Source organism: Onychostruthus taczanowskii, unplaced genomic scaffold, assembly GCF_017590055.1.
Source record: "Onychostruthus taczanowskii isolate IOZ18803 unplaced genomic scaffold, ASM1759005v1 scaffold82, whole genome shotgun sequence".
NCBI lineage: Eukaryota > Metazoa > Chordata > Aves > Passeriformes > Passeridae > Onychostruthus > Onychostruthus taczanowskii.
This window is the reverse complement of record NW_024506112.1, coordinates 1,767,471-1,790,775: the sequence shown is the minus strand read 5'-3', so window position 1 is coordinate 1,790,775 and position 23,305 is coordinate 1,767,471. Positions and strand designations below refer to the sequence as shown.

General features: G+C 41.2%; 1 protein-coding gene across 7 annotated transcripts in view; it reads right to left on the bottom strand.

Moving 5' to 3' along the window:
* Positions 1–23,305, bottom strand: part of LOC121346552 (melanopsin-like) — a 94,550-nt gene that overhangs the window by 7,263 nt on the left and 63,982 nt on the right. For 6 of the 7 annotated variants that reach the window (XM_041424452.1, XM_041424451.1, XM_041424453.1 and 3 more), the window contains 7 exons: positions 15,132–15,274; positions 13,272–13,405; positions 11,599–11,802; positions 10,993–11,164; positions 9,025–9,180; positions 7,855–7,962; positions 2,230–2,404 (listed from right to left, as the gene is read on the bottom strand). In XM_041424452.1, coding sequence (XP_041280386.1) covers positions 2,230–2,404; positions 7,855–7,962; positions 9,025–9,180; positions 10,993–11,164; positions 11,599–11,802; positions 13,272–13,405; positions 15,132–15,274 — 1,092 coding nt within the window. Of the gene's footprint in view, positions 1–2,229; positions 2,405–7,854; positions 7,963–9,024; positions 9,181–10,992; positions 11,165–11,598; positions 11,803–13,271; positions 13,406–15,131; positions 15,275–23,305 lie in introns of those variants that run through there. The other variant, XM_041424457.1, reaches the window with a different exon arrangement.

The window sequence follows — 23,305 nt, the reverse complement described above, 5'->3', positions numbered from 1 at the left end:
GAAATTCTAGTAAGTTGTCAAACTCTAGCAAAACCCATGCACATTCACAGAAAACTAAAGCTGTTATAACATAGGTCTCACACTCAAAACTCCCCTGGGGAGAGGCTTTATTTTCAGTCTTACCCAGTCACCCAGTCCAGTCACTTACCCTGGACTATTTTGCTTGCTGACCAAAAATAAAACCAACTTGGAAATAATGAAAATTTATTTAAACTCTTTTCACCAGGAGGTTTTTCACCTATTTTTTATCTCATTGCTTATGCTACACTTATACCTGCAGAGCATCTGAATTCTAAAGAGCCAATACCATCAATCTGTTTAATACGTCTTGTGGCATTCAGTGTGACCACCAGCTGATACAAAACCCTGGACACGGACAGATCCAAAACCATGCTTGCATAATATCCAGCATAATATCCAGGACAATATCCAGCACAATATCCAGCACACCAGGGGCTTCTCAATCTGCATGAGCTTGCTGATTCTACAAACCCTCGTTAGTGCATGGGAGACAGTGGGTGGGCTTTGCTCTAATTTTCTAAGAATATCTCAGTAATGAAGCACAAATGGGACATTGCAAAACTGCTGTTCCATTTACAGGCTTGGGGTGAGGCCGTCTGTCATCCCTTACTTTGTGGTGATTTTTTGATGGAGTATCAATGATGAGACCATTCCGCTCCAACACCAACTTTTAGATATGGATAGACAGAGGCCAGACAGGCAGACAGGGCTCCACACAAAGGGGAAGATAGTGCATAATTCCTCTGCATCACATTGCTCATACATCTGTGTGTAGGCCCCTGTTCATTTCCCCTCACCTCTTGAATAAAACTCCCCGGATGAAATGTTCCTTGACGTGAATCGTAAATATGTTTGTTCCCTTCACTAACATGTACACAACACACAGAAAAAAAATGTTGGTGGCAACAGCTGCATCTTTTACAGTGTTCCTGGTGTCATTTCTTGCCCATCAAAGTTTTATTGGAGCCTTCCAAAATTTCAGTCAGTCCTGCTATCGTGCCAAAGTCATCAAGCTTAGCTTTGATTTCAGCAGCTGCTGTTTCAGCTAAAACCTCTACAGCTGCACTGAGCTGTCAGTTGCCCCAAAGGACAATTGCCTTTGGCTGCATCAACTCGGCACAGCACAGGGCTGTGCACTGCTAACAGCACGGGTTTTAAATGAGACTCCTAAGCCAAAGCTGTGCCAAAAGCTGAAGCCTCTTACCCTCATTATCCCGTCTATTTAAGCAGCACCCACATAGAAATACACGCAATAACCTGCTAACACGAACAAACCAAAACCAAGTAGTGACCAACAGTGAAGAACAGAAAGCTTCTTGGATCAGGATGATGCAGCTGAAATTACTTCATTTGGCATCAAAGGAGTAATGGGAGAAAAATTAGGTTTTTATACATAAAGGTGTAAAAGGTATACCTAGGATTTATAATTCTGTGAGAGGTTACTGGTGCCAGCTGTCGATCTGGGAGGTTACTGATGCCCAAACTGAGGGGGAGCACCACAGCTCCCCAGGAGGGCCAGCCCCAACCCAGACTTTGCCGTGGCTGCCATCCCCCTGAGCAGCCACCTGCCCAGCACCTCTGCAGGCAAGGCTAGCTTCTTGTGACTGAGAGAGGCTGTGAAGAGTGTCAAGGGATTATTTTGTTTCTATCTCTCTCAGTCACGAGCCTTACTGATGCTTGGAGTATGTTCCTACAAAACACACCACCATGCTCTAGGGGCAGGAGCCTTTCACTCCTCATGGTTAAAATCCAGGTAAAGAAGTCAAAAATTTCTCATTCTACAGAAAATGGACTTATTCTAAAATAATAAGAGAGCTTTTGGATAAGTTATAAAAGTTTGGATGAAAGATTGTTTTCTTGTCCTCCAGGCCATCGAGACATCTAACATAACCAGTAGTTGGTGACACTGGGAGTGTCTGACAATGGCTCTTTTTGGTTCCCATCAAAGACTTAATCTGAACATCCTTGGTCTCAGCAGGCATCAGAACCACACAGATATGCTGGTCTGAATGCTTTTTCTCATCATAAATCATCATGCATGAACTTCCAGCTTTGCAGAAATTACCTTACATGACCAAAAAATTTAGCTACACTCTCCTCCTTCCCTTTTCTGTTCTCTAATTTTGAATATGTATTTATAATGTTGCTTATTTAGAGTCTGAGAAATGTTATACTCAGTTTCTTTAATGGAAACAAGACAAGACTTACAGCTTCTCCAGTAGAAACAGAGGAAACACAAGTGCTCTTGGTCCTGCCAGCAAGAGAGTGGTGGCTGCAGAGAGAGGTCCTGAACGATGACTCATTTATGGATCCCCTCAGGAGGTCATTCTTCGATATTCGTATCAGGAACCTCAAGCAGGGAACAGCTTTGTGGATGGTTTTTCTGAGAGAAAATGTGAGGGGAAAAAAAAAAAAGAAAAAAAAAAAAAAGCCAAACCTGTCACACTGAAGACACGACTTTGAAATTCATGTGGTGAAAATGCTGTCTCTTTCCATCACCTCAACACAGCTTCTGGTTTGATTAAGGGGGTCTTAAAGATTGCATGCAAGCAGCATGGTAGCTGGTGCAAACAACCCAACAGGCTGAAAAGAAAATAACAGGTCGTTCTGGGCCTTGTGTCAAAACACACACAGAAGAGCTGCATAGGTGATAAGAATTGAAAATACCTTGAAAAGCATGATTGCATATGGTTTATTTAAAATGTTAACCCAGAAAATTTCAGGCTAGTTGGTACAAAGGTCTTCACTGTGCAAAGGCACAGCATGAGTGGAAACAAGGGAAGAGGAAGAGGGCCAGAAAAATCAGATGTTGTTAATTATTTGTATCACGACAGCTACTGTAAACTCCTATTGAAAATTAACACTGTACAAGCATTGAGAAGAAGGATGGTCTAGACCCCAAATCTCCCTTATCCATTAAATAATAATCTCAGTCATGATTGTGTGAGTCTATTTTTCCTGACCCCAACTGTGGCCTTGCATGGAGCAGGTGTCCAAGAGCCTCCCCTGGGCAATGCCAGCTGGCCTTTCTCCTCACAGGGCAATGCTAGTCAGAACTCTTCATTTTGTGTAACACCTCCCCAGCACTTCCCAATCCATTAGTTCAGCCCAACAGATGAAGCTAATGGGGACAAAAAATGAAATTAACAAGTCAAGAACTGAGGCAGCAACAAGGCATATGGCAAGGAACTGATGCAGGGGACCACAGATTGCTGAGGGATGTCAGTACATTGACTTTACACTGAGATGCAAGTCAAGCAGATGTATATTGTAAAATCTTTTGCTTCTATAGTTACCAAGTTTGTTGAATAACCAGGACATTTTAAATCATTATTTCTGTTCTCACAAAAGATCACTCATGTTAAAATTTCAGAGACATGATTCTGGCATCATGAAATGAGGTCACTTGCTTGCAATCAAAAAAAGAAACCCATCACCACCAAACCTCAATATCTGGCATCATCACCACTCTGAATAGTTCTGCATCTCTCCTCTGTAATTTCAAAGGCAAGTGAACTGCAGCTCTGTGTCTACTCTGGAGATGAGGACTGAAAAAGCCGCCTGCACCATCATTCCTGATCCTGCCACGATGCCTGTCGGTGACCAGGCAGGGCCCACTAAACTGCCTGGAGCAGAAGGCTGCTCACATGGAGCTGAGTAAAAAAAGATGGTTAATGTTGAGCACAAAATAACAAGTCCTGAGAAAGGGTTTACAGGACACAAGAAAATGTCAAGCCCCCAGAGATTTCCTTTCAGGCTGAAGACCTCAGTATGGTGCTGAAAAGCAGCTGCCAGCTTTTTTCCCCAGCTAAGCTGAACTACTTCCCTCTGACAAATTCAAGTTTGTGTAAAACACACCATCCCATTTATTAAATGGGATTTGGTGCAGAGGTCTCCTAATGATGGAGATTCAGGAAATAGATGTCTGATGGTGAATTTTCAAGGAAAACATATGAACATTTCTGAATGTCTTGAGGGACCAGAATTTCTATTTTACAAATATTTGGGAGGAGATTGAGGGATATTTTACTGTTTGGGATGAAAGTACAGATTTTGAAGGGAGTTTTAATATTGTATGTGTGAAATAAAAGGCATAAACTGAGGTACTTATTTAATGATATTCCTATAATCTGAAATAAGAGTCACCTAAAGTGACTATTATATCATAAGAGTAATATAGTAATTGCAAGCAACTTTAAAAAAAATACTGCAACTCAAAGTTATTTGTGATTATTCATTATTTATGATGTAGGAGTTTTGAACCAATATTTTTTGTGTAATTCTGCTTTGCTTGGGAGCCAGCTGGAAACACGGAGTTGCAGAATTTCCTGTTTGCTATGAAAGAATAATTCAAAACCTAAAACTTCCAAAACGTAAGGGAGTTTCTGCAATAACTCTAACACAGCAATTAGAGTTATTGTGGAACATAGAGACAACAACAAGATGTGAAAGCCTTCTTCCCCACAAAAGAGCATTTCACAAATTAAAACTCTGAGTACATTCCTCGCTTACATTAGTTTGCTCCTGTGAGTCCTGTTAAGGAGAGGTGTTATTCTCCTTTCTGCTGGTAGGGAATGAGTGGGCAGGGGTGGGTAAATGAGGAGGAATATAACAAACTCTCAAACCAGTTCTTAGAAGCCAAGTGCTAGCACAAACATCACTGTTACATTTTCAGCTACATTCACTATAATGTACTTTTTTTTTTCTCCATTGTTTAAGGTAAGGAAAGCCCAAAAAAGTCTCGTTTTTGTGGGGATTTTAAGATGCGCAGTGTCAGGAATTCTCAGTGCAAAAAAGCATCTTGTTTTGCTAGTGGATTGAGATGAATTTGAACACTTTTGATCCTGATTTCTGGATGCCTCTTTCTAGAAAGATTTGGAAAATAACTTAGATGTAATTTGGTTCAGTAGTTCCAATATAAAATGACAAATGATCTCTTGCTCAAACCCTTAACCCTTTGGCCTGAACAGACTGGCCCATTTATCTGTGCTTGAATAAATTACTTTCAAAGCATAATGAGAATAATTAGAAGATTTGGAAATTATCCAGAAACAATAACCTTAACATATATATTCATTATTCATTGTTTAAGCAAAATTGGTCCTGCCAACATATTTTTACCAACTGACTTATTAGTGTACTGTAGGGTTTTTTCAGTTTTGAAACTGCATTCTTGATTCATCACAAGGGACCCAACATTACTTCTTTTCCTGACTGGATTGCTCCCAAGTGCATGAAATGTCTTTGCAAATCCACAACAATTTCTCTTGTTGATATGTCTAGAAAGTGGGGAAAAAATAAAACAAGATAAAAACAAGATACTTATAAAGAAAATGTCTGAAAGCTTATTGTGGACTCCAGTATTTTTCTTAACAGTCTTAAGAGGCCAATGCTGACAGGAAAAAGACTGACTGAAGCAGTTCACTGTCACAGAGCCATAGGATGGTGTGGGTTGGAAGGGATCTCAAAGGAGCCTTAAACACCATCCAGTTCCAAGCCTGATGCCGTGGGGAGGGACACCTTCCACTAGACCAGATTGCTCAAAGCCCTATCCAACCTGGCCTTGAACACTTCCAGGGAAGCATCCACACCTTCTCTAGGCAACCTGTTCCTTGCAAAAATAATAAACTGAAGACAATAACTTTGGTTCAGAAACAAATAATGGGTACTAAACACATCAGCCAGCCATGCACATGTTCTCATTCAACTTCTGAAACCCATCAGAAACTAGGCATTCTCCTACTCTAAATTAAAATGCTCTGCTGACTTCAAAAAACTCAGATGGTTTTTGGAGGATGCAAAAAGGTGTTAGTTATGATAGCAGGCATTTTCAAACAAAATATGTCTCCAAAACTGAGAAGCAGGGATTTGACAGACTAGCCACTCAGTGGATAAGGAGTTGTCTGTGTGGTCACACTCGGAGCTGTGGTCAGTGGCTCAGTGTCCAGGTGGAGCTCAGTGAGAGCGGTGACCTCGGGGGTGGGTGCTGGGACCAGCCCTGTTTAATGCCACTGTCAGTGACAGGGACAGTGGGATTGGGAGCAACCTCAGCAGGTTGGTGATGACACCTCAGCAGGTTGGCTGCCACACTGAGGGGAGGGATGGCATCCAGAGTGACCTGGACAGGCTGGAGAGGAGAGCCCACAGGAACCTCTGGAAGTTCAACAAGGCCAAGGGCAAGGTGCTGTGTGTAGGCCAGGGCAATCCCAAGCCCAAACACAGGCTGGGCAGAGGATGGAGTGGGAGCAGCCCTGCCCAGAAGGACTTGGGGGTGCTGGTGGGTGAGAGGCTGGACTTGATCTGGTAATGTGCACTCACAGCCCAGAAAGCCAAACGTGTCCTGGATCATGTCCTGTATCCAAAGCAGCAGAGGGATTCTGCCCCTCTGCTCTGCTCTGCTGAGACCCCACCTGCAGGGCTGCACCAGCTCTGGGGGCTCCAATATGAGAAGGATATGGACCTCTTGGAGCATGTCCAGAGGAGGGCCACACAGATGATCAGAGGGCTGGAGCACCTCTCCTCTGCAGATGGGCTGAGGGAGTTGGGCTGCTCAGCCAGAAAAAGAGAAGGCTCTGGACAGGCCTTACAATACTTCCAGCTGTAAGGTAGTGCCTTTTACAGCACTACCTGAATGAGGGCTACAGGAAAGCTGAAGAAGTATTTTTCACAAGGGCATGTAGGGATAGGACAAGAGGGAATGGCTTTAAACTGAAAGAGGAAAGGTTTAGATTGGATATTAGGAAGAAATTTACTGTGATGCTGGTGAGGCACAGGAACAGGCTGCCCAAAGAAGCTGTGGATGTCCCATCCCTGGAAGTGTTCAAGGCCAGGTTGGATGGAGTTTTGCACAACCTGGTCTTGTGGAAGGTGTCCCTGCCCATGGTAGGTGGTGAGAACTTGATGATACTTAAAGTCCCTTCCAACCCAAAGCATTCTGTGATTCTACAGAATCACAGGGTGAAAGGTTTTCACGCTTTTGGGGCGTCTTTTGACCAGCCTTCTGAAAAACCTTTACTTTTCTTACAACCACACTGTCATGCATCAGACATCCTAAACAATGAACTCAATTTCAAGATCCCGAGTCTAAGTTGTCAGGCAATGGAATTTACCAGCTTTTCCACCTCTTGGGTGAAACAAGCCTCATACCAATGACTAACCCTGCCATCTAGTGGTATTTATACATTTATCACATTTACCACCATGCCATCCCTGTGTTTTCTCAGAACTTTAGACACAGCATAATTTTGTGGTAGCTACACCTTGAAAGGCTTGCAAAAAAATTCTACAGGTATGCTGGATAGCAGTTCTGTTAAAAGTATATCCCCTTGGTATAATAAAGTATTTTTTGCTGCCAGTGTCCCAAAATTTTTTTGTGAAAAAATGCTTCAGAAAACCAAACCTTAAACATTATGCATATAGAGCTGCTTAAATTGGTAAGGATGTGACTTTTTTTTTGAGCCTTGCTGGTTGGGATCTTTTCTCTAGAGAGTACTCTGTAGTGGCTGCCTCAGGTATGAGGAAAGGTGACATGAGCATCATCTTCTCCTCCTGTCAGTCATGGTGTCGCACAGCTCCACAGGGCAGAGCAGGGCTCTGAGGGAGAGGAAAGGTGAAGGGAGGGACTGTTCTCTTTTGGCCACTGCCCAGGCCATATCTGGAGCTGCCATGTACCAGCTGGGTGTGACCACTGGCAGCCCATCATGGCCTGGTCAGCACAGGAACATGGAACATGCAGTGCACAGGGTGAGGCTGAAGGAATGAGGGTAGTTTGTTCCGTGTAAAAGGTCCACATTTGCATGTACAGTTATACACATACCTATGCATTTACTGTACCTGTATCTTGGGTGAATTATTGCATATATGATGGGGTTGTAGATTGCAGAAGATTTGGCAATAACTGCTGGCACAGATTTGGCATATGGTGTTAGGATGTTACCTCGACTAAAACAAAGCAAAAACATTACACACAGCTGTGCCATGAATTACAGGGATAATACATTACTAAAACATATTATTCTTTTACATTGGTTTTGTGCTATTATCTTTTTATAAGAAATACACCTGTAAAGTTGATTAATTGAAGTGATTTCTTTGCTCAGAGGAAAGGTTTGAATTTGACAATATGTACTTGGTTTCATTCATTTAGAGAAGATCAAAGACATGCAGCAAGTAATTTTAAGGTGGCTAGGAACACAAAGAATCCTTCCCTGTTTCTGCAATAGACAAAAAAAACCCCAAAAACAAAACACCAGAACTCCAAAAGAACCCCCTTTGTGGCCATCTGGGAAAAGTGAATTATGATAGAAATCAATGATGATGACAGAAATCAAACCTAAAAAGTCTCTCAGCAGCAGCATGTGTGCTGCACAGTAATGTGTGTCAGTGCCTCAGTTCTGAACACTGCAGAAGGAGGAGAGGACTGGAAGTGGTTTAAAACCAATATTTTCCATTAGGCATTAAGCTCCCACAGTCATTCAGGTGTGACTGTCAGTCAATGTCAGTGCAGCATAAGCTCAGTTAATATCATGGTATCGCAGAATGGTTTGGGTTGGAAGACACCTCAAAGATCATCTAGCCAACCTCTCTGCCATGGGCAAGGACATCTTTCACTAGATGAGCTTGCTCAAGGCCCCATCCAACCTGGCCTTGAAGAGTAGAACATGCATTGTTGTGAACAATGGGAGGAGGAGACAGCAGTGTACGGAAGGAAGAAGGGTATTAGGAGATAAAGGAGGGAACTCCTCCAATTTATACAAAGAAAGCATCATGTGGGAGAGAAAACATTCTGTACCAAATATTAAGACTAAAAAGTCATAATAGTTTCAAAATGCATAGACAAATAAGCCCTTTTCTGCTTTATTTACAAGGATATAGTGAAGAATGAATATCACCTCTAATGTAGTAATTATTTAAGGCCCATTCAAAAAAAAGATTTACCTCATATGGATGATAGTACAATCTTATTTGCTTAACTCCTGCTGCTTGGATTCGTCTTCCACTTACCCTGCCCAGGCAATCAAGGTGACACAAGCATATGGAGACCAGGACAAGACAAACACAATGATGACCACAAAAGCAATTTTTGCCAGCTTCCACTCATTCTTAATGGACTGAGAGAGGTAGGATTTCCGGCTGCAGGACCCCAGCTTTTGAACATCTCTGTAAGAGGGGAAAAACACAGATATTTCAGAAGGACAACGACAAGCAATACCTCTAACATGTTCTCAGCAATATGTAAAATGAAGTAAATTTCTTATTTCTCCACTCTAACTGTTCTTTTCTCCTCTGATATTTAAAAACTCTGGAAAGTAGTTAATGTGGTTACAAGTGTTATGTCTGCCTGTGAGACTGAACCAGAATCCCTGGGACTACAGGACAGGACTGCTGTGTCCTCATCCCTAAGACAAGGAGGGTTTCAGGTTGCAAAGATACAGAAATTGGTATTTCTTGCCCTCCATTGCTTTTAGAGATGGAGCAAGAAAAGGCACAGTTGGATGGCAAAATCAAGTCTTATGTCTTTTCCTTTTCAAGGGAGTAGCAGCTTAAAGAAATTCCAATTCAGGAGGTAACACATGCTGGAATATCCTGACAGCTTTGAGAAACCTGTTCCAAACACTTGCAAGGACATTTTTACTTACCTGCAGATTTATTTATTAAAGAGTATTTTCAGTGGGAGGTACAACAGGCAGTCCTAATATTTTTGTAATGAAAAATCAAAATCTCTTCTCACACCATACACCTCATATTTTATTTTAAAAACTTTTATATAGTTAGGCATTTTATATTCTTTAGCATAGAAATAACAAATTTTACATATTAGTGTTGCTAAATGGAGCTAAATTTCAGGCTGAAGACATTAACTACCAGCCAGGAGGGTCACAAAGTCTCTACTGGTGCACTGTAAATATAGAACGGAATCAAAGAAACATAGAATGGCCTGGGTTGGAAGGGAACCTAAAAATCATCTAGTTCCAACATGCCTGCCATGACCAGGGACACCTTCAGCTAGACCAGGGTGCTCAAAACTCCATCCAGCCTGGCCTTGCAAAAGGCACAGAAAAAGTTTATCCACTGTGCTCCACGGGTGTACAAGGACATATTTTAAGGATGCATTTCTTCTCTTGCTATCAAGTATACATACACAAAGCACAATAAAAACCAAGACAGTGGCAAAATAATAGTGTTCAGAAAGAACTTCATTTTAGGTGTATATAAATGTACTTTTAAAGGTGGAATTTAGGCTTTTGAAGCCTAATGATGTCAACAAGTGCCTGCACACAGGAGCAGAGAAAAGCCATCAGAACTGATGACACAGTTGAGCAGCAGGAAGGACTCGCACCACCAGCTGGTGTTGGATCGGACCAAAACCATGTGCTCGTTAGCAGAAAAATAACGCATAGAATGATGTTAGTTTACAGATCTAACACCCTGCTGATTTTCATTTCAAATACAGGCCAAAAAATTTTTGGGGAAAAACATATGAGCAAGCATAGCCAAATATTGTGCATGTAGTTGTGATGCTTGAGCGAAGCATGATGGTTTTTGGGATGCTTGCCTTAAATAAAACTGTCAAAAAATATGAGGACTGCTTTGTTTACAGAGCTGCTCAAAGGCAGATGATTCCCCCATTGCTACATGTTTTTTATTATCCCTTGAGGCTGAAAACTGCTGGAATACACAAGGACATTGTTTCTTGTAGTACAAATCTGAAATACTAATAACTCAATCCAAGTATCTGACATACTATTAATTACTACAGTGGAATAAGATTAGAACCACCAGAGACAACTTCTACTCTGAAATTCATACATCCATTCCAGTTTGAAATTGGCAAAAAATAGTTCTCCTGTTACAGCTGTCAGTTTCAATTCAGACTAATTTTTGATGCAGATTTTTCTGCAGCTAAAGAAACTGAGAAAATATTCTGTTACACAAAAAGGGATATGGACTTCTTTCAGCTAGATTGCTTACCTGCCAGTACGCCTTATGGCCAGGAACATCGATAAATAGCAGTAGAATATTATTACCAGGGGGATAAAAAACACGCAGCAGCACAAAATCATGGTGTAGCTTCTGTTTGCAGGGGAGTAGGTTACATAGTCCCATGTGCAGGATATCATCAAGCCCTCAGGCACATAGGAACCTATGGAATACATGGAACACGTTATTCACACATGCACCCAAAGTTAGGGCAGGTGCTGATCCAGCCACTAAACACCTAAAATAAACTCTATCCTGTATCCATGGTCTTCAAGAGCTGTGTCAGCCAAACTACTCATCATACATGTGGTCTGTGAAGTGAGTGCCCATGTGGAGAGGAGGTCCTGACTACAGAACTCTCAGGAACACACCTAATACTCCATCTGTTGGTTGATGTGTTGCTTTAACACACGCTGGGTGTAAGGGGGCAGAGAGTTTGTGCAGTGCAGTCGGTGCAGATGTGTGCTACAACAACAAACCATCGCGTGGTGGCAGGGCATCCTCAGGAGCACTGATAAGAAAACTCTGTTTTACATCCCAAGGAAGACTAAAAAGAGTACACAGGGAATGCTAGGAGAGAGAGAGCAGACAACATACTCCAGCCGAGGAGCGGAGCCACGCTCCATCCCAGTGAGTAGAGCCACACGGCGGCGATGATCTGCATGGTGCGTCTCTTGGAAGTCCACTGGATGGACTGCAGGGGCTTTGTGATCACCAGGTAGCGGTCAACAGAGATGGCCAACAGAGTCATCATCGAGGTTATCCCAAAGAGAGCCCCACAGAAAGCATACAAGTTACAGCCTGGAGAAGGAAATGGCAACGTCAGGGGCTTTCTTGAAAAGAGGCATGCTTTCTCTCGGAGCTCATCGTAATAAATCCCCCTGGTTTTTTCCTTGCTGAGGTCTTCTCTCTCAATAGAAGTACTTTCTTAGCTTCACGTTTTCATAGTTATTAAGTGCTTATTAGAAAAGCATAAATATAAATAAAATACAAATATATGTATTTAAACGAGTCCTACTTCACTGCAACTGGGAGTGTTTTGTCAATGGAAAACTGCCTCAAAGAAAATCCAATCTAATTAAAGTTATATTTTCCTGGACTGCTGCCCAATAAATTGATCTTAACATGCTGCAGCAGACATCTGTCTGTTAATGATGGATAGGTGGTTCAAGAAATGACTTTGGTTTATGTGGCTTAAAAATGCAGAAATGGTTTAGATTTGGTGACTAAGAGACCAACTGTAAAACATAGCTCCAACTCCTATATTTAATGGCAGTACTTTTTAAAAGAACTGACATTTTTTACATGAAACAGACCTCTTAACCCCCTCTGCATTCAGGCAGAGCAGTACCAGATGGAAAAAGTTACACTGAATTTAATGGAGCAACCTGTGTGGAAAGATCATCCATTTTTCGAAATCTTGCATTGCCCCACGAGGTTATAGACAAGAGCCCACCAGGAATGACAGGCAGCAAAAACACCAGATCCATCCTTAATGCAGAATTCTAAAGTCTATACAAGTAACTTGCAACCAAGGACCAAATCCTACTCGACCCAGATCAAATTCTTCATTTGTGACAGCATGGTAATTTGCACTGATTTTATCTAAGGGGATAAGTAAGATTAAAAATATCTTCAAACTAAGGCAGAGTCCCTTCTGTGCTGCTGAACAGTACACGGTCTCTGGGCTTGCTCCACCATTGCACAGCCACCAGTGGGTGCAAGTTTTCATCCATATGATGAGGAGCACCAACCATCATTGAGCCTTCTGAGGTTCTTGCTATACTCACATTTCAGCCTTAATTTCAGCATAGATCTTTTCTTTCTTGCAGTTGGAAAGAAAGAGGCTTGAACTTGCTGAATCCTCAAACTCATTATTGTTATTTAAATCTTTTAATTAAATATGAGATTCCTAGAAGTGTGCCAATGTATATCAACATACATTTCTAAATAAAAGTATTAACTAACAGAAAAAACTATTTACAACTTACTGAAACTTTTCTACCTATTTTCAGCCATAACACCTCCCTTACAAGCTAAAGGGTGACGATTACATGTGGATCTTGACTCCTTCCTTTCCAAAATATGTAAGATAAAAGAATCACAGCTGTAATACATAACATGTGACACCACACTGACTGATGATGTCTGGGGCTGTGACTCAATAGACTTGTGCTGCTCTAGCCATGTCACAAGCCAAGGCTGCTGTGGCTGAAACAGCGTGCAGGCAGCGTAAAGCTGGCAAGGTGTGAATTAGTGGTGAAAAGTACCTATGTCTCCAAGTATCCATTCTCTGTGCAAGCTGTTGACAAAGCATATGGGTGCCTGAGAAGCCGACATCAGGAAGTCACTCACAGCTAAATTCATTATAAAGTAGTTTTGGGAAGTCCTCAGCTTCTTGTTGCTTAAAAACATGAGAAATACATAGTTTTAAAAAGACAAAGTGGAAAGTTAACTTTATAACTTTGCTTCCTAGCATAAATTAATACTGTCCAGGTTGAAATCGATGGTTACTCACAGTGAATGAATTGCTAATCATCAGTCAATTACCGCAGCTACAGCTGCAGTCATTTCAAAATGATTGAAAAGACCAGGAGCCATAAAATAGATTGTTTCCTCTTCAAGCTAAGGAGAGTTTCAGCTGTCTTGATAAATATGGATTTGTTCAGAGGAGCAGTTCCCTAGGAGTGCTGTGATATTGATTGTGCCTTGCACTGCACATGAGGAAGATCTGAAGAAAGTTACAGAGCCAAAGGATCAGCTTCTGGTGATACTTTAAAAACTGCTGACCCGAGGTGATGTGTTGACACAGTTGGCCTGAAGTGGTTGACACACCACTAGCTAAGTGACCTTTTGCAAAGTGCTACAGCATAAGCAGAGCCCACACAGAGATTTGGAGAAAGTGCTTTTGCTTATATACATATCATAACAGAGAATGAAACCTAGCAGTTGCAGATGAGCAGGCAACATTAAACACCACAACAAGGAGTGTGAAAGCAGAGGTCTGCAAGCAAAGCTTATCCAAGGAAAACAACTGAGACATTTCTGATGTGCTTTGCAATATCAATATTTGCAGCTAACATGAATTTCTTTCCTCATGCTGATACATACTGAAAAAGAAAGTGAGAAAGAACATCTCAGTGCTGCTGCAATTCTAATAAATCCTTGGTTCTCATAACTGTCAGCAAAAACAAGGTAAGAGAGAGTGCAGAGTTCATACATTCCCAGGTGCTAATCTGCCCATGCAGATATTCCTACTTTGACAATGTAATGCTTTTATTACACCAGCTAAACCACACACATTTCAAGACAAATACAGAGCTTGTATTTAATTTTAAAAAGTCACAAAGATATCTACAGTTGTGGAGAATTAATTTTCTCTAAATCATATTAGAAGTTGATTATTCAAAATAACCAATTTATTTGTCTTAACCATTTAAGAATAGGAAACTAATGCCTGGTTCATAAGCCCACTCTAGCATTGTAAGGCCTTGCTGCATCAGCATGCATAATGACAGCAAGTAGTGAATGCAGAGGATTTTGAAATCCATTGTCACATTGTGGGACAGAGGGCAGATGTTTCTTTTTTCCATGAGATTTTTTGCATACTCTCGCTGCAGTAGCTTTGGCTGCCTATTACTCTGCCAAGAGAGCACAAAAACTGACAGAAATCCTATGATCTGCCTGAAGCAGGAAATACCCTGGTGGCATGAGCTCATTTCATGTAGCAGATTGCCTTCTTGGTCCTTTCAGGACCACTGGGCTCCTGGGAAGTGTGTCACTGTTTGTCAAACATTTGTGCAAATGCTACAGGGTAAGTGAAGAAGTCTGCAGCTGCAAGACTGTGGTTTCTATCATTAGAAGTGTTAAACCATTCTTTAAACTTTCAATTGGAAATTGTTTATAGAACAAGGTATTATTTTCTCATTTTGGTTCTTTAAATCATCAGGAATTTACACTGAGGTTGTCAATGATGCACATGGATGTGTTTTCATCCGTGTAGGGTTGCCTTCTCCTCTCTTTCCCCCCACATTTGTTGCCATTAGATTTAATCCAAGTGGAAAGCAGTGCAGAGATCTGCACATGGGCACAGGTGAAACTTAAATCAACCACAAAAGGAATTTTTGTACCTGTAAAATGCATAGAGGACTAGGAGGTTTCCGATGATGCCAATGGAGCCAATAATGAGCACACACGTTCCTACGGTGTAAAGAACATGGCTAGGGATCTCTGCCTTGGTCAAAGTATGTGCCTGGGTACTCATGTTCAAACCCTGAATGGAAAACAGAGGAAAAGGAAAGGTTAGCCCATTTGGGACCCTCAGTCCATGGAACACATTCTCAGGCTGTTGGCATTCACTTCCACAGCTCGTGCAAATGAAATACACGCTTCTGAGTTCTTTCCACATCCCCTGCAATCAAGTTTCCCTCAGGTAACTTTCATAATTTTGACAGTAGATATTTATCTTAAGAAAAGAGCAACAGAGAAAGCAGACTGGAAAAGACAACTAAGGAAGTTATGATGGTGATGTGAAAAAGGCAAAGAAACATGAGCATAAAACTCGTTCTGGGTAACTGCTGCACTCTGGGGCACAGAGCTGGCTGACAACACAGACTGACAGCAAGAAATAATTGTCACAGTTTGGTTTTTTCAGGAACAATGATATCAAATTCCACACTTACAAACATTAAATCCCCTGGGTTTCCCCAGGTTCACTGTACACTAACTCGGTGCTACAAAACCTGGGAATTCTCCATGCAAAAGAGAGGAGATGAGAGGTATAATAGCAGCACTAGCACTGCCTGTGTAAGAAAACATACATTAAATAGTCTTGACACCTCTTTCACTGCCTTGTATCTTCAGCACATGAATAGCTTCCCTCTGTAATTTTTTTTTAAAATCAAATTCAGATTTATCACTGGCTACATTCAGCAGCAAGGCAGCCTACAGCTAATTCACTCAGTTCACATTAGCATTAGCAATGAGAAGAATCCAAATTGACTTGTGGAGATTCTTATTTAAAAAGTCACAAGCAGCTATGCCTCACACTCACAATCAGACCTGGAGAGCTGAGTCAAAGGTGTGACACCTTCCCACAGCTGGGCACCTGCATCACTTCATCCCTTCTCCACTGCACAGCTCAGCAATGTGTGGAGTGTGTGATAAGGCCGATTTTGACCTGTGAGAGAGGAGCTGGATGACAGAACAGGTTAATATAACTGTGTGATGATAACCACTTGTAGTATTTAAGCAGCCATTTTAAAAATGATGAGCACACCCTTTCTTTCCTGTAGCTGCCTCCTAATCTCCTATACTGCTGGTTCTCCTTTCTGCCTTGTATTCCTCACTCATCTGTGAAGTGCACACAGTACAGCTCCCTCCCTGTACAACAGTCCTAGCTGAGGGCATTATCCCTCCAGCTCTGCAACCCTCCTGGGGCATGCCCTGGGGAGGCTGCATTTGGCAATAGGGAGGGCATGGTGAAGTGCACTGCATACCCTGGGCATCCACACAGCAGCAGGTCTGGGGCAGAAATGCTGACAGCAAAGCTCCCCGGACTGAAGTGATGTAGTAAAAAGTACAAAAGCTATGGCTTCAAAGCAGGAAGGTGCTTTCAAGCCTTCTCAGTCATCTGACAGACGCTACCCTTGACAGGATGGCTACTGCCTATATGGCACTTCACCACACAGAGATCACATCACTGAAAAAGTAGGAAGAAATGGAAGAGAGCATCTGCTGGTGCTGGTTGCACCAGGGGGGCATGACTGCTATTTCCAGTGCTTAGGCAGCAACAAAAAATGCCACCATGTGTAGGATTTACCCTTGAGAAAGGTGTGAGAGGTCGTGCAAGAGCAGGCAGAGCACGGTGAGGTGTCCCAGCAAAGAAAGTAGTCACGGCTGTTTGGTGGCACCAGGCAGAGCCAGCACTGTGCTCTCAGAGCAGGGCTGCCTGGGCATGCAAGTTAAGCATGGTAATGCCTCTTCTTCTCTCTCAAACCCAATAATCTCTGCAGTGTGTGTGCACTGAATTGTAACCCTGCCACATTTCTGGCAATGCATGCCAAAGAAGCTAAACTGGGGAGAAAGGAAAAGGCTCCATTTTTTCCTTCCTTTCCAGCTTATCTGTTATGCATGCCAAGGATTTGCTTCTACCTAGAGGTTTATTATATAGAGGGCTATTAAATAAATGTAATTCAGGGCAAGCAGTACTTGCCTGTCATATGATTTATGTTTTACTTCAACATATGGGAATTCACTGTTACAGAAATTCATTTGAGAAATGGACTATGAATTTCACACCCAAAGGTGTCTCACCTTATCTCTGTGCTGAAGAGAAGCTGACTTGAACATTTTGGCCTCATTTACTCATTTGTGGGTGTTGAGCTGTGTCAGAAGCTGAAAAATATCTCACATGACACATTTGTTAACTCAGCTTACAGTTTGCTGGCAATACTGGATGAAATATAAACTATTGATGCTTTCAGAGTGGAATCTGGAAAGCAATAAATAGCAGGGATTACACAGAGCCTTCCTTCTCAGTGAGAAGTTAAAGTGAGGGATGTTTAGATTACACAGGCTTTGGATCTTGCCTCCAGGGGAGTCCATGAAATACCATGGCCACTTCTGCTCCAATGTTAACAGCAGTCAGATAACTTTCAGATCTGAATGGAAAGACAGCTACTCATTCCCTCTGCTGGTGTTACCCTGAGAGAGCAGGATGTGGCAGGCATCCAAGCTGAATGAAATGGGGCAAGCTGACAAAGACTGAGAGCCATTTGTAACACTGTCCTTTGAGTCTGAGAGGAAAAATGTGCGAATCTATGTGTGTGTGTGTGTAGATACATTTCAACAGAAAACCTCAACTTGGATGAAAAATAATTTCACTAAACTGGTGGAAAATTTCTAAATAATACAGGCTAAACCAGTACAAATAGATGTAGGCTAATCAAGGAGAATATATACCTCATTTTACTCACATAATGTATTTCACCAATTTGGCATATTTTCACAATAGAAAAATTTAAATTTAAAGATTCAAATACTCTTAAGGTTAAGAATTAAAAATCCACTATGGTGAACAAATGCTGCTTTTCTAATACAGACCCATCTTCCATACAGCATAACCTCCAGCTGGAGGCAAGTAGCACTATGACTAAGGTTTAAGGATATTAATTAAATTTAGGCTTTTTCTCTTTTCTTACAGTGTCAACTCTGAGAAACTGGCCTTTTAGCAGTTTTAATTAACAAGATGAATATTTGTTAATGTAAATATTTTACCATATAAAGATGAGAGCTAGAAATATAAAAAAGAAATTACAAGCTTAGGGATGAGCTTTAAGAAGAAGTTGGTTTTTGCATATCTTCTCAAAAGCTGTTACTACTCTATGCATTTCTTTTTTGTACTTTTAGTTTTCAACAACTAGTAAAAATAAAATGAAATTTTAGGAGAATATCCCAGGCTACTATATGTGTTTTAACCCAAGAAAACTCAAATACCTATTACAAATCTTTCCAGATAACTTGGTAAGCAGGATGGCAGCTACACACAGCGGTTGCATTCACTACAGACACTGATTGATGAGTCTTACTGTGTTATGTCCATATTGGCCTCTCTTAGCACAAAAATTATGTATCAAATGGTCAATGACAGCTGCCATGAATCAGCAAAAAATTAGTTTGTACTGTCAGGAAAGTTCTGCCTTTTAGGCTTGGTAAAGCACAGATTTTGTATCGATCTCATGTCACCAAGATATACTGTGCAATACTTTGACTTTAGCCTGATCACTTCTATTTTATTAACTCCAAATTTAGACCTCTTTGAGAATGCAACTGAAAAAAAAACTTTAAAAAATTAAAAGATGTGTTGGGAGAAGTTCTCTTTCAGCTGTTTCACACTGTTATGGTGATGTACAGCCGACCTGGGTTCAGCACACCTATTTCAACTGTATTTATGGATGCTCAGTATCATCACAGCCTTGCAATGTAGAGTGAAAAGCCTGTTCTGTATAAGACTTAGTCTTGCTCCTTCTCTTTAAGGATGTGATTTACATAATGACTATTATGTTAATTATTCCATTAACATTCAATTTGACTGAATTAATATACTGAATATTTAATGGGTGAACCAAGTTTTCAAGTGCTTACTTGAAATGAGTTCACTGGTCCATTTATGCCCCAGACTCGCTTTACCTCCCTCCATATTTTGGTCATGGAACAGGATCCTGAGCACTCTGCTGAAGACACATCCATTTCCTGAGTGAGGATTTCAAAGGCACCATCCAGAATGACCTGATTGTTTAGGCCAAGAATCCAAATGTAAACAAGCAGCCCATGAAGATGCCAGCAATTGCACCAGGGCCAGCTTCTGGCATACTTGCCAAGCCTGTGCTCGCTCTGTTTGACTCCTTCTGATTTAATGCTACAATATTTTGTATTTTGACTCTATGAGCTGTTGGAGGACCTGACAACTCACATAAATTATGATGTGGCCTGACCCTTATATATGGAGTGACTACAACATCAAAACACTGTCACCTACGTGGCTGCTTGGAGGGCTTTCCTGGTAGTGTAGCTAACAGGTCTTCAGGTAAATGGACAGTGAACAATTAACAGTTGTCCCTCAACTATCTGGCAAAAGAAGCAGGCACCAGATAGAAAAATAAACTTTCTCCCATATTTCTCCCAAAATAAAGATGCAAAACATGAAACAGATGAGGAAAGTCATTCTAGGAAAGCTTTTGTAATTTGATTTTTAGTGATAAAATGATGGCTAAATAATTACAGCTGTCTGTTTCTGCTTTTCAGATGCTAAGATGAATAAAGAAGACAAGACTAATTATACGCAGATGAAAAAAAATTGTTGTTAAAAAAGAAGGGCATGAGCAGGTCCCCCTGAATGGGTAGGAGTAGAAAATTGACTGAAATGTTTGTATGATTGGCATTAGGTGGATGTAAGATTATCCAAAGCTTTATTCACCCTCTGGTTTTGCTCATGGGTGCAAGCTCATCTTGTGGAAATGATTTACACTGAAATGAGCTTAAGGAAGGGCTTGCTTACATGAGGGATTAATGTGCACTAACAAGGGAATAAATTAACAACGTAGCAGCCTCCCTGTGTTGAACTGCTCCGTGGATTCACAACACAGAAGTTTGATTTGCTCTTCAAAATCTTGTCTATGCTGTTAGACCTGAAAATTTTAAAGAAAAATACTAAACAATGTAAGGTATGTTAGCTGAGATGGGAGAAATCTGAGCGTGCTAGCTAGCAGATAGTACTTGCCAAGTTCCTTATCATTTCACTGATAGTCCATATAATCCAGGTAATTTCAGTATGAAGCACCATCTGGTTTGAAATTACAACAAAAGTTGGGGCTTAATGAAATATCTTGTACATAGGAGCTCTTGAAGCAGCAAACAGAAGATTATTGCTGTGCAAAGACTATGATAGGACTAGTGATCCTCAGATATTTTACAAAAGATGATGTATTTAAAATGAAGATTTTTAGAAAATATTGTTAATATCTTTGGGCTTTGAAAAAAGCCTCAAACAAAATTAAGACAAGAACTTTGCTTGTTCTGGATGACAGTACTTTGTTCCAATACCACACAGTAATGTCAGATTAATTTGGCCCTCAGAAAGTCAAGTCAAACCGTGATCATCCACATGTGGAGAAGTTGCTTTCCTTATCAGCCTCTGGGTGACAGTCCTCTTCCACACTTGTTCAAGTCAGTTCACATGCCAAAGCCAGTAGCACTCAAACACATTTACAGCATGCATTTAATCAAAATGAAAATTGGTTTAGCAAATGGACTTCAATGCATGTGACTTCCATGCAGTCCATCCCAAAGTCACAAAGAAGAACAGGAACTGCCTGTGTATAACAGGGCAAGGAGCAAAGCCAGGCATCTGCCCAGACCAGGCACGTGTTCACACAGACTGTCATCATAATTTTTTGGGAAAACTTTGAGAATTTTTCCTACAATAAAGAATGTATCTAGTTGATTCCATTCCAGCAATTTGCTTCTGGGCTTCTGGCCAGTTGAAACAAAGCACTGGATTTCAGGACTCATTTGTATCCTTAAGATCTCATGTTTAGCCTCTGCTTTGATGAGATGCTTTCAGGCCCTTAATATCTGTGTTTCAGCTTTTTGCAAGCAATCTAATGAGGCATGGCTGGGGATGGCAGAAATAAACCTTGACCTCTCCCCCGCAAAAAACTCCAAAACCATCACAACTTCATCAAGTTCTGAATACAACAATAAATCAGATAGATACTTAAAGCAGGCATACTCAGATCTTTGCATATCCAGCCTAATGAGTCAGGAAAAGCAATCGATATTAATAATGCAGATGTTTTCTAAATTAATGATAGTATATTAAAATGATAACATAGCAATCAGTAGCAAACAATGAGACTAAAAATAATTTAAGTTTTGATATCTGTCTGCTAGTTACAAAGCTCTCAAAGGGCATATTTTCTTCTTTCTAGAGACTGACTAAAAGAACTTTAAAATGTAAAGCCTTTTCTGGAAAGCACAGAGACATTGCTTTCTATGTACATCTTCAGCTACACTGCTGAAATCAGTGATAAAAGACACATTTGTTTGTCAGAGCACAAAAGAAAAAAAATCTAACCCCAAATATCAGCCCAGCTGAAAAACAAACTTGTGTTCCAGCTCATGTGCTCTCTCCATGGCTTGGGCAGGGATTGGCAAACATGAGGGATTACCCAATGTTCTACAAGTTTTTTTTTTTATGGAGCATGCCTGCACAACCCAGCCTTACTTTGTGGGAAAAACCTGGCAAATAACTAGCACTTGGTTTCCTTTCCTGAAGCCATGCCGCTAAAATAAAACCTTGAGGCAATGGACTTCAATTTCAAGACCTGAAAATTTTAAGCCAAGGTACCAAAGGCATGTTTCCTGAGAACATTTCTGTACCAGTATTAGTGCACTTGTATAATCCAGACAGGTAACATTAAAGAGATCTTCACAACATTTTCCTCTACAGAAATGTTATGTTCTATTTAAATGCATGCAGTTCTAGTCTTAAGCATAAAATAACAAAATTCTACCATGAATTAGGAATTTTTGAAAAACAAGCAAATAGAAACCCACTACCAGAAGCTGCTCACACTCAATTGAGTTGGGGGCTCAGTCCATCTTTCCCCTATCATCTCTCACAGGCTTGCATGCCAGCGCAGACAGTTCCTTAATGTGACCCCTGAGACACTCACCATATTGTCCCCTTGGCCATAAATGACATCAAAACTATCTGATGCTCTGTCCAAATGCACCTCAAATCACAGCCCAAGCTGCACACGCTCGGGCAGGCAGCACACTGAACCAATCTAATCAATGCTGACACTGCATCAAAATTAGCTGGACTATCACAGTTCAGTGCATATTTGTTTGGCCACGAGGGAACAGATGACTGCTAGCACAATGCAACAACAAAGCAGTAGGCAGAAATCTCAGGACATATATATATTTTATAGCCTTGGAGCATGTTAGTTAAAAACATGGGTGGTCAGAACATGATAAGCTGGTTAAGTCCTTCAATATAAGAAATTTAGCAGTCATCATCAGGGAGAAGCTACAGAAAATATTTGCTTTAATCTTATTATGTAGCCCATTTTCATATATGTTATTTTTCTTCTTCTGAGCATCCTGCTGCTAACTGGAGTTCTTTAGTAATCACACAAAGTTCACCTAAAAAAGAAATCTCATTGTTCGATGTTTGCCACCTGGGGTGAGAGTGTTTTGACCTCACTTGGCTCTGTAAACCTTGGGGATAACTTGGGCTCTTCGCATGATCTGCTTTCTCTCCTCTGCCTCCTTTGAGCTCCTGTAGCTCATCCTGCTCTGTTTCACTCGTCCCAGGCTACCAGATTATTGCTGTTCTCCTTCCATCAGCCACAGATGCCTCATACCAGGATGCTGCTGCTCCAGCCTGCCCACCAGGTGTCAAAAGCCATTTCATCAGCTGCCACTGCTGACAAGGCAATGCCACAGCACCCATGGTCCACCTGGAACAATCCCTCTCCCACTCCATCAGCCCCAGCAGCACAAGCTCACCTCCCAAGTGAGGCTCATGTTACTGGATTTAACAGAAGCACATGGTGAAATGTCTGCCTGTCCACAGCTGTTGGCAACACATTGAAATTCTGATCTCTGCCAGTGGTTTCGGAGGTTTCAACATATACGCTGGTTTCTGTTCAGCTGAACTTTTATATTTTAATTTAAAAAATTTTCTTCCTTACTATTGACAGCTAAAGCACAGCCTTCAGCACCCACCTCTGGC